Source organism: Nansenia antarctica (genome assembly GCF_963989245.1).
Source record: "Nansenia antarctica genome assembly, chromosome: 1".
Classification (NCBI taxonomy): Eukaryota; Metazoa; Chordata; class Actinopteri; order Argentiniformes; family Microstomatidae; genus Nansenia; species Nansenia antarctica.
The window spans coordinates 11,335,332-11,347,831 of NC_137674.1; the positions used below are offsets into that span (position 1 = coordinate 11,335,332).

Sequence of the window (12,500 nt, forward strand, 5' to 3'; positions counted from 1 at the left end):
CGCGTGTGCGTGTGTGTGCGCGTATGTGTGTGTGTGTGTGTGTGCGCGCGTGCGTGTGTGTGCGCGTGTGTGTGTGTGTGCGTGTGCGCGTGTGTGTGTGTGCGCGTGCGTGCGTGTGTGTGTGTGTGTGCGCGCGTGCGTGCGCGTATGTGTGTGTGCAAGTGTGTGTGCGTATGTGTGTTGCTCAGTTCAGAGGGGGCTAGGAGCTAGGAGGCGAGACAGCAGCAACAGGGGTGAAAAGAGAAAAAACTTCTAGAAGAAGAGTTCTATGAAGAGTTTGTTGTTTCCAGTGTTACTGTACATTTCCCCATCCAGTGAGTGATGGGAGGGAGAAAAAGGGGAGAGAGGGAAGAAGGGAAGCTTCCATAGAGAAGAGGTGTGTGTAGCAGCTACAGTAGTCCAGTTTGGAGGTGGGCGGAGAGGAGGGGCAGCAGAGAGAGAGAGAGAGGACAGAGAGAGAGGCCGGCCCATCGCCGGACCCCAGAGGACCGCGTCCCCCCAAAGTAAGCCACCTGAGCTGCAGAGAGAGAGGTACAGGAGAGATTGGCCATTATGATTAGTCATGGTTAAGATTTCAGCTACATTCACTGCTTAAGGGCCATGTCTACTTACAGGAGAAGGCTGAGGAGATATAAGAGGAAGAAAATATGGGAGAAGGGGGAGGGGGGCTAAGGTTAGTCATGCATATGGATGGACTGATGGAGAACAGGAAAGCTCGGTTTGGAAAATGCTGTGATGCTGCTCTTAAGAACTATAACCCATAGGCTGTGGTCTGAACTGTGGAGACACTAATATGCACTAATATACTAATACACACCTTGAATGACCAGGATATCATGATCTCTCTACCTTCAGCTCCAATCAACTCTACACCTAAGAGCAGGAACCCCATGACCTTTCAGTACTGTAGCTCCTAATGCTCCTGCTACCCCCACCTCACCCCTCTCCTCCTGATCTGTTACCCCCCCACCTCACCCCTCTCCTCCTGATGCTAGCCCTGTTACCCCCCCCACCTCACCCCTCTCCTCCTGATCTGTTACCCCCCCGCACTTCACCTCTCTCCTCCTGATGCTAGCCCTGTTACCCCCCCCACCTCACCCACGCAGGCAGACCCATCATCGTTGGGCTCAAAGCCCTGGTTGCATCTCTTATTGGCGCGACACTTGTAGCTCCCGTAGGTGTTGGTGCAGACGGGACGGTCAGTAGGGCAGGCAGAGGGGAACTCAGTACATTCATCTTTATCTGGGAGACACATTGAGGAAGGGAGGGAAGGAGGGGGAGGGGGCGCAGGGATGGGGATGGGGACGGGGGACGGGGGACGGGGGGGTTTAACACAAGAAAAAGGAGGAGGTACAACTGTGCAGCACACTGAGGTGGAGGGTTTGCAATGTGTGTATCACCTCCTACAGAGATGCAGGGAGGGACAAGACAGGGCGGAAGGTAGGAAGGAGTTACAGTCTCCACTGTCATAATGTAGGTCCTGTGTACTCCCCTCTGTTAACACTAGAACAGCCGTGCCTTTTTACCAACTAAAATGACCCCCTCTTTAAAATGCTAACCTGCTATTTACACACAACGACCGACTAGTTGGCCGCTTGTAAATGATCCTGCTTCCTACACAGAAAAACTGCAAAATAGCTTTATATTAGCTTATCCTGAAGTGATTTTGAAAATATAAGGATACTGGGTGGTAGAACGCACATATCTAGGAAAAGTCATGAAAGGAGGGTCCTGAAATTTGATCGAGTGCAAAGATATAACACTTTTTTTTACTCACAGTGGTCAAATGACCCCCCATGGCTGATTAAAAAGGCTATGTAGCTTAGTCAGTGAGGGAGGAGTTCGAGTGTAATAAACCTGTGTTGACGGAGGCACCACCTACCTGTGCATCGGCCATTCTCATTCATGGAAAACCCGTGGCCACACTGCAACGGAGACAGGCAAGGATGAAGACATTATTACCAATTATCGACAATGTCATCTTTCAATCTTTAAAGGTCCGACAATATGTAGATGAAGACCTCCATGTGAACCTCTATCTCTACTGCAGGCGTGGCCTCCACCTCATCTCTGGGGTAGAGGATCTCCATGACTGAGTTGATCTCACTGGGCTCCAGGGGACGAGCCACCGACCTCCCGTCTGGCCAGTACACCTCCAGACTGGTGGCTACGTCTTTACCTGGACACACACACGGAGACGGAAGACCCTTCAGCAACTCTTTAAAGTAGTAACCTTAGTTATTAGTGTGCTTGCATCAGCAGAAATTGTTTTAAGATTCAATCGAGTCGTATGAAATGTCCCATCTGGCTATCACTCTCTCAATACAAAGATTCTGGATTTTATTCTTAACTCGATGATTAAAATTGAGCCTTTCACCTCATACACTCTTCGGGGTAATGTGCCTTTAGTAAGTATTCACCCCACATTCTGTTGTGCTACAACCTGACTTTCAATTAAATGTAATAGATTATTTTTGTCACTAATCTAAACAAAATTCCCCAAAACATCATAGTGAATTGAATTTACCATAAAAAATTAAAAGCTGAAATATCTCAAATCATTAGGTATTCACCCCCTTTGCTATGACACTCCTAAAACAAGCTCAAATGCAAAAATGTCTAAATAAATTGAATTTAGTCCATCTGAGTGCAAGGATAATAGTTCAATAGTTCATGATTTGTGAATGAATATCTAGGGTCTCTGAATTGCACTGGAATCAGTTACACACTGTATGGATTAGGCTGTCACTACCAACTAAGCAAATATCATAATTTTCTCTTGATCATAACAAACTCCCCAGTCCCTGCCAGTGACAAACATACCCATAACATCATGCAGCAACCACTATTCTTCACACAAGGGATGGTGCGGAAACCGCAATGCAATGTGGTGGATTTGCACTAAACATAATGCTTTGTAGTAAAATCAAATAAACACATTTGTAAGTCACTTTACTTGTATTTATTAGCTAATTATGGATGTGAAATACATTTCTGAGCAGTTTTGTTCCTCTCCATTTGCTCAGTTTGTAATGAAAATCGGATCCACGCAGTGTGTAAACGAGTCCTATGCAAATCAGAGAAACTATAAAAACAATGAAATCACATGAGCTATTATCCTTGCACTCCCTCCGCAACTATCTATTATCCTCCAGACGCACACACACACACACACACACACAGCCCTCCTTTCCCTCCATTAACTATTTTAATCAGGCATAGAGAACGGCCTCCTGGAAGTCCTCCCAGGTCTTTAATTAAAGTGACATTTCTTGGGTAAACAGATCCAGGCTGCTGCTGCCAGACAAGCCTCTCCACTAAGCAGCAGGTGTGCCTCAGAGAAGCCAAGGGTGACATTTCACCTGCTCAGCATCCATGATGCTACAATATACCACACACTCCCTCTCTATTGGTGGGGATGATGTGTCTCACTAGGTAGTGGCTCACAGGTGAACGGGGCCTATCCACCTGATAACATTCCTGCTGCGTTGCTGCTTCATCGCTCAAGTTAATACCGACGCGGGTCCGGCTGGAGAGGCTTGTCGTCACTCTGGTGGAAAGCACTTTGTTCCTCCCAGTATATTAACAGTCATCAGAAGGCTGTAATAGAGCATCTGACCGCAGCGGGCCAGCTGATGTGTGCTGACCGCTGAGCCCTGGGACCTTGTCTCTGACTCCGGCCCATCTGGGATGTTGGACAGGAACCAACTGATCTGGATGGGGGGTCTGAGTCTGTGTGGGGGTCCCTATCCAAGGGGGGGTGCTTCCAGCTGCTGCACCTGTCCCACATCCCCCTCCCCCTATCTCACCCCCACCCTCCCCGTTACCTCTCTCCCTTGTGCCTCCGATCAGGAGGGGTATTTTAAAGCAATGCTTTCCACATGGATGCAGCATGGTACATTGTATGTTGTATGTATGTTTTCTAAATGGTGGGTGTGGACTACTAGTGTATGGTATGGATGGAAACATTTCTATGCTCTTCTGAGCTTATTAGCTCAGCAAGATTATTCTAGAAGTAGGTAGGACTGGGAAGTAGTGTTGTAGCTAGCGGACATACCCAGGCCAAAGTGGGCGACCGGCTCCATCTCGCACAGGTACCCTGACCCTCCGTCTATGATACGGGTGTGAGGACCGCTCCTCTTGGTGTAGACCACCACCTTAGCCCCCCGGGCAAACGCCCCAAACTGAGTGCGAGGAATTACCCGCAGCCACGAGTTAGTGTAACCCTGATGGAGAAAAAGAGAGAGAGAGAGAGAGAGAGAGAGAGAGAGTCAGAAAGAGAGAGAGAGAGAGGGAGAGGGAGAGAGAGAAAGAAAGAAACAGAATGGGATGGCTTTACACCTCTGTCATCTATGTATAAGATGACCACACACACACACACCACACACACACACACACACACACACACACACACACACACACACACACACCCTGTGTTACCTGGTTGACTTTGTAGATAGCGAGGGGCTGTGCTGCACTCTCCCCATGAGACACCAGCAGATCCAACCGCCCATCTCCATCAAAGTCTGTCACTACCGCTCCTACAGAACACACAGGACAGAACACACAGGATAGAACACACAGGATAGAACACACAGGATAGAACACACAGGACAGAACACACAGGATAGAACACACAGGATAGAACACACAGGATAGAACACACAGGATAGCACACACAGGATAGCACACACAGGATAGAACACACAGGATAGAACACACAGGATAGCACACACACAATATCTCTGCTGAGAAGTCAAGTTTTTCCCACTACAAAGTCCCACACCCTAATGGATCTATAGCTCCACACTGTGGCAGGAGTAAAGATTGCCACATTGTGTGAGATGCTTAACCTGAGGACTCAAAGCACAACTGACTGAACAGCAACATTTGGAGTTCATGTTTAGCAGGATGTCAAAACATACTTTGTGTGCAATATTATTACTGCCATTTCCAAGTAACCTTTGTCATCTTATAAATGAGGACATTTTTCTGTTTGTGTTAGGCTCACCTGTTCCTCTTCCCTCAGGCTCTGCAGCATCCCCCACGTTCAGCTCCTCAATCTGAGGGTCCCCGTGTTCTCTTCTGCTCACCCTGCCATGGGCAACAACCAGCATTCATGTACACATCCCATAATAATACAAACTAAACTGTTCATTGATAACAGAATAATATTAATAATACTCCTATTATATACTCCTATACTCCTATTAATACTCCTATACTCCATAATGAATACACCTATTAGGAGTAGCTAGCTAATGAAATTCAGCTATAGGGCTCCACACCAAGCTTTTTCATTGGTGACACCAACACATGATTTGGTCACGCTAAATGTTATTCCCGCAATTGCAAAGAGTCAGTAGGCTAATCGTAGCAATGAACTTGCCATTGCATTCAGGCACAACTTGTGTTATGTGTGTCATAAACATTCCTGTCATTACAATGCTCTTACCACTTACAAACGCATTACACAGAAACACATTGCACTCTTCGTCGCCTATTATTTGCTAATAAATAAAACAAAAACAAAAAACAATGCTTCATTACATCGCATGAGGAAGAAGTCACTTTCATGCAGCTGCATAACACTGACACATTTCAGGACCCTCCTTTCATGACTTTTCCTAGATATGTGCGTTCAGAAACATCTTAGTTCAGCTAGGTTTACATCAGTCAGACTGTTGCATTTCTTGTTTTTGATATGTCCCATTGCCGAGAAAGCCTGCCTCCATGTGTAGGTTGAGCCGAAAATGGACAACTGCTTTGCGCTGACCAGTCGAGCAGGTCCAGTAAAATTAACATCCCACACATCTGCTCGTCTCAGCTCCTCATCCATCGCGCGCACCTCCATCAACTCTTCCTCAAATTGCCTTTCAGTTACTTTCCCTTTTGTTCTGCGTCAGCGGGACCAGCTTTGTGAGCCGCTCTCTCATTTAGCCTCACAACAAATCTAGAAATGTTTAACAGAAAATTGGAAACTGAGCTAATGTTAACAGCTTTATAGTGATGACAGGGAATGCTTGTGCAGTCGCAAAATAGCCTAATCCAAAATGGTTCAAAACCTTAATATTTAATCATTTGACCAACGTTATACAAGAAAGTATAACATTTTAGTAGGGTCTGCGGGCCGCATAAGGCCTGCGGGCCGCTGGCTGGCCGTCACTGGTGTACACAAATGATACGGTACCACAGACCATGAGATGTCCTGAGAGAAAAACAAAATGTTTTCTTACTGGACATTTTGTGCTGCTTTGGTGAAAAGCTCCGTTCTGTAGCCTATACATAATGTGCATTCAAGATACAATATCCTTGTATTTCCACAAAACTTGCCGGGTTCAAATTAAGGCCAATATCAATAACAATATCGCATCGCACACCAGTTTAATTCCCCCTAGAACAATGTATTCAAGATATGTTCTGTCCTGTACGTTGCTTTAGATAAAAATCTGCTAAATGGCATATAGCCTACTGTATTATTAAATCATACATTTGATTATACTTATTTTTCAGTTTTACAGAAGAAGTACTGTATGCACAATGATGATCAGAGCAGCAACAACCCTGGCCAAAACTGAGCGATTACATCAATTTACTTGAGGACATTAGTTCAGGATCAGTGTTTCGATGCCAGACAATCTTTAATGTTAATTTGGCTCATACAACTAGATATTCAAAGTAAATGCAGCATTAGAGCAGTTCCGCTACCACACTCCTGGACACACCACAAGAGACGAAACTCCTCCAAGCGTTATACATTTGGGAATATACAGTACTTGTCCAATCTGATTTTGAGTTCTCTGGAACAAGGAAATGCAGTTTGTCATCTAACCGGTCATCTAATCAGTGCATTGTAGAAAAGCCATGAATGTTTCAAGTTTATTGTTATTGTTACGTACACGAGAGAGTAAAATTCTTAGGCTTCAGTTCCTGACATTGCAGCACAAGACATTAGGCATAATACAAGATAACAGTGACAATGTTACAGGTAAGACAGGATACACTAGTGGTGCAACTAGTAATAATAGATAGTTTAGTAGTAAAGTGGCTGTGTGCTTAAGGTTTTCGTAATCCGTATACATGGGGTGTGCTTGGGGACGATAGTCAATTGTCTACAGTGAGCTTCTTCATGTTCTTCAATGTATGGACATTGCATGGTATGGACATTGCAATCATTGGAGTTATCGGGGACGTTACCCTTATGAAGACGTTCATTACTGTGAAGTCAATGCGGACGGTGGTCATCAACTTGTTCATGTCCAGCCTCTCGCTACGTGCAATGAATATTAATGTAAAAAGTCAATATATTTGCATGAATATCAATATGATACGTAAGATCAAGATAAGTAAAGATATATGTCGGGTGTGATGCATACAGGACAAGGGCGAATAAGATATGTGCAGTGTGCACGTATATTCTTTGTGTGCACTCCTTGAGAGGTAATATTTCGATTTACACTACCGTTCAAAAGTTTGGGGTCACTTAGAAATGTCCTTATTTTTTTAAAGAAAAGCACTCTTTTTTTCAATGAAGACAACATAAAATTCATCAGAAATACACTCTATACATTGTTAATGTGGAAAATGACTATTCTAGCTGCAAACATCTGTTTTTTTAATGGAATATCTACATAGGTGTATAGAGGCCCATTTCCAGCAACCGTCACTCCAGTGTTCTAATGGTACATTGTGTTTGCTAATCGCGTTAAAAAGCTAATGGATGATTAGAAAACCCTTGAAAACCCTTGTGCAATTATGTTAGCACAGCTGAAAATGGTTTTGCTGGTTAGAGAAGCTATACAAATGGCCTTCCTTTGAGCGAGTTGAGTATCTGGAGCATCTCATTTGTGGGTTCGATTATACTCTCAAAATGGCCAGAAAAAGAGAACTTTCATATGAAACTCGACAGTCTATTCTTGTTCTTAAAAATGAAGGCTATTCCATGTGAGAAACTGCCAAGAAACTGAACATTTCCTACAACAGTGTGTACTACTCCCTTCAAAGAACAGCACAAACAGGCTCTAACCAGTAGAGTAGAGAGAGAAGTGAGAGGCCCCGGTGCACAACTGAGCAAGAAGATAAATTATTATTTCAAATAAAAATCATTATTTCTAACCTTGTCAATGTCTTGACTATATTTTCTATTCATTTTGCAACTCATTTGATAAATAAAAGTGTGAGTTTTCATGGAAAACATGAAATTGTCTGGGTGACCCCAAACTTTTGAACGGTAGTGTATGTTGGTGGAAATGGTATCCATTTCAAAGCGTTTCTCCAGTTTCATCCTTCTGCCATCGGAGTCGCAGTTGCTAATTTCTCCAGTTTCTGTGCGTATGCATGAGTGCCAGTGTGTGTAGAGGTAGTCTTTTATAAATCCCCAAATTGCAGGAAGATTTGCGTACGCACGTTTTTGGGCGTATGCAAGCTTTATAAATGAAGCCCCAGGGCAGCTGAGAGGAGATGGAGAAAAAACGGCCTCCCTGACGACTTAAACCTTTATCATTCTCTCCTCTCCAACTAAGCCTCCTCTGCATCAACTGCTACACTGTCCTACTACCATTCCAAAATACAATCTTCTGCCTCTAACTCTAGGAAACTGTTCTCCACATTTTTCACACTCCCCATCCTCCCTCCTCCCTGTCTGCGGACGACTTTGTCACCTACTTTGAAACAAAGGTTGATGACATTAGCAGTTCCTTCTTTCCACCTCCCACCAACACTGCTAATACCCCTTCCAGACACTCTGCACTACACCTGGTCTCTGGCTTATCATCTTTTTCTCCCATCTCCCCTGATGATATTCTCAAACTGCCACCTGCCTTCTCGATCCCATCCCCTTCCCTCTTCTCCAATCCATTTCCAATGACCTCCTTCCTTTCTTTACCACCTTAAATCAACTCCTTCCTATCCACAGGATCTGTCCCGGCTGCCTTCAAGACAGGCAGAATCAAGCCTCTTCTCAAGAAACCAACCCTTGACCCGTCTTCTGTCCACAACTACCAGACCGGTATTATATTTTACATTTACATTTACATTTTTGGCATTTAGCAGACGCCTTATTCCAAAGCGACTTACAATCGATATATTTGACTAAGCAAGTGAATCATCAATTCACCAGTCATAGCAAGATTTGTAATCTAGCTCAGGCCACAGGCCATTGGCAGTCGTCATGATAGAAAGATTTATTTTTAATGTTTTGTTATAGACACTGGAGAAACAGTACAAGGGGGGAAGTAGAAATCTTAGGAGACATAGTATAGGGGGAAGCAGGTGTCTCAGGAGACACAGTGCTGGGGGTAGTAGATGATCTCAGGAGGAGCAGTTCAGATGTAACCTGAAGAAATGGGTCTTCAGTCTCCGGCGGAAGATGGGGAGTGACTCTGCGGTTCTGACAGCCGTGGGAAGCTCATTCCACCAGCAGGGAGCCAGTATAGTGAAGAGACGTGACCGGGCCGCGTGACTGCCGCGTTGGCATAAAGGTGGTGGGGCCAGTCGGCCAGCAGAGGTGGAGGAGCGGAGGGAACGGGCTGATGCGGGGAACCCGGCCAGGAGTGCATTGCAATAGTCAAGGCCGGACATGACCAGTGACTGGGTCAAGAGTTGCGCTGCTTCTCTGGTGAGGAATGGACGTATCCTTCTGATGTTGTAAAGGAAGAATCTGCAGCAGTGTGCTGTCGCTGCGATGTTCTCCTCACAGGATAGACGGTTGTCCAGGATCACTCCAAGGTTCTTGGCTGTCTGGGAGGGGGTTACAGTAGAGTTCTCCACTGTGATGGAGAAGTCTTGGAGAGGGCAGGCTTTCCCAGGGATATTCTCTCCTGTTACCCCCCTCCTTCGCACCCTACACTGGATAGTAGCTTGCATCAGATTCAAGATACTGTTGCAAAAACGACAGCCCCCTGCTTACCTGCAAGCAATGGCCACCCCCCGGTGGTGGAAGTAGCTTCTCACGGCTGTCAGAACTTCAGAATAACTCCCCATCTTCCATCAGAGACTGAATACCCATCTCTTCAGACTACACCTTAACTGTCCCTCCTAAGACTACTACCCCCCTGCACTGTTTCTCCTGAAACACCTACTACCCTCCTGTACTGTTTCTCCTGAGACACCTACTTCCTCCCTGTACTGTTTCTCCTGAAACATCTACCACCCTCCTGTACTGTTTCTTCTGAGACATCTACTACCCTCCTGTACTGTTTCTTCTGAGTCATTAAAACATGTATTCTTCCTTCCTCTAGCACTACGACTGCCAGTGGCCCCAGGCCTGAGCATACATTACTTCTCCTGCTATGTCTACTGAATAGATGACTCACTTACGTAGTCAAATGTTTTGATTGTAGGGATGTAACGATACACGATTTTCTTTTACAAAAAGGAGATTGCAGACAAATTATAACTGGAAAAGATTATTTTATTCATTTCTTAGACAAAAACTATTCTTAAAAAAATCCCTTTTTTAGGGTAGGGTATAACTGCAAAACACAAACTATGCAATGAATGCATATTTCCTTTTCTTTATAAAAACTAAAGCGAAGTCAAAAGTAGATTACGCCCTTTGCTGTCCCTTTTAACCCTAGTATTCATTATTAATCAAACTGCCTGAATTTATTCTGTTTTTATGGCTATAAAAGTGTCAGAACATGTCCTAGGAGTAAGTGCTTTTGCCCCTTTTTCCAGGATTACTTCAACGTTCAATATATGGCAGTTGTTTAATACTGTTATATATAATAATATTAATATTAATAATAATATAACATAATAATGTGTTATGAGTGTGTAATAACAGTTTTAAGGGAAGAAAAACACAAAAAAGGAATTGGATTTGACAGTTTTTAGTTTTTACTGATTATTTATGAATGAATGAATGAATGGTCTTTATTGTCATTGATATAGTACAGGTACCAAACAACGAAATTTGGGAGGGGGGGCTCCCCTGGTGCTAGGAAAAAAACTAAAAACAAGAAGGGAAAAGAGCTGGTTTACATAAATAAAGGCTATGTACACTATCCACTATACTATACTATACAAATCAAAAAATACAAATAAAAAAATAATTAGTTTTTTTTAAACTAAATCCTTAGTTTAGTTTAGTAAAGTGGAAAGTGTGATTGCACATGAACAAAATATTTAGGATGTTCAATTTGAAATATCAAGTATATTACTATCCATCTGTCCAAGAACATTTTTGTCTAGGGCCTTTTTATTTTTTATTTTTTGCCCTGTTTTCTCTAAGAATGTCCAGTTGTTTTGGGCCTTAGTGGAACTCTCTGAAGCAGTTCCTCTCTATGCAGACACAGGCCCACGTTACACTCTCCGCAGCTTCGTGCTTAGAATTACCTATATGGGTTGAAAGCGCAGCTTCTCTGCTTTCAGAATTGTTTCAATAGCACATATAGTTTTGGAATTACGGTAATGAGAACAACGTGTGTAAAATGCTGTCGGTTAAAAAGAGTATCGCAATTCATTTTTCATCTCATCGATTTCGATTTGAATCGTCACATATTTGTCACGATAATTAACGGTCTTATGACGCATCGTTACAACCCTAATTGATTGCAAATCGCTTTGGAATAAGGCATCTGCTAAATACCAAAAATTTAAATGTAAATGTACCACAATGCACAGCAGTAGAGCTGTGAAAATGTGCCTGTTACCCCTCTTCCACCAAGGCAGTTTCAGAGCTGATGCCTAATCCTAGACCAGTTATTTGTGTTTCGACAGCAAAAGAACTTGCTCCCAGACAGGAAAACTGGTTCCAGAGTGGCACCAAGATTTGGCTGATCTAAAACCAAGAACCGCTTACATCAGGGGCTTGGGGCGTGATTATCATGACCAACCAAGACAGAAATCGCTGTATCATTAATTTATTTGATTTGTTTAACTGGAATATGATCGATACCAGCGTAGTCGATGGTAAGTTACTAGCTTACAACGAAGGCTAACATTAACATCTTATGACACACAGTGTTATTAATAATCAAAACGTAAAAAACTTTCTTCTTGGACGTAATCGCCGTCCAGAAAAAGAAGACATAAGACATAGACATGTCTATATAGACATAAAAAGTCAAATAGTAAAAAAGAAATCATCAACATAAGATCTTAATGTCAGCCTTTGTTGTAAGCTAGCTCGCTAGGTGGGAGATGGAGATGTATACAGACGTAGCCTATACAGTGATGTAATGACGTGATTCTCTAGCCCGTGGAAAAGCAACCCGTTTCTCTAGTTTAGCAACAGTTGAACCAACTGTGAACTGGCACTAGCCCCGGCCCAGAACTAGAACCTTGTTCGCGTTGGTGGAAAGAAGGTATGTGTGTGTTCATTCTTCGATGTGCGTGTATGTGTGAGTGTACCTGAACAGCCTGTTGGCGGAGGAGCCTCTGTAGGCGATGTTGTTGAAGAACACCTCCAGTTCATTGTCGTTGTCAAAGTCGGCAGCAATAACGGTCCTCACAGGAGAGGGCATGGAGAACTTCTGAGACGCTATGTCCTGTTGTCA

At 43.7% G+C, this 12,500-nt stretch overlaps 1 protein-coding gene across 1 annotated transcript in view; it reads right to left on the reverse strand.

The window, feature by feature from the left end:
* Positions 1-389: 389 nt before the first annotated feature.
* The window catches only part of LOC308163904 (cartilage acidic protein 1-like), a gene marked incomplete at both ends in the record, with an annotated part of 34,138 nt that continues 22,027 nt past the window's right edge, over positions 390-12,500 (reverse strand). Inside the window, 8 exons of the mRNA XM_080538079.1 lie at positions 390-517; positions 1,099-1,242; positions 1,883-1,925; positions 2,034-2,179; positions 4,058-4,226; positions 4,441-4,541; positions 5,012-5,094; positions 12,355-12,491. Coding sequence (XP_080394205.1) covers positions 390-517; positions 1,099-1,242; positions 1,883-1,925; positions 2,034-2,179; positions 4,058-4,226; positions 4,441-4,541; positions 5,012-5,094; positions 12,355-12,491 — 951 coding nt within the window. The remainder of the gene's footprint in view (positions 518-1,098; positions 1,243-1,882; positions 1,926-2,033; positions 2,180-4,057; positions 4,227-4,440; positions 4,542-5,011; positions 5,095-12,354; positions 12,492-12,500) is intronic.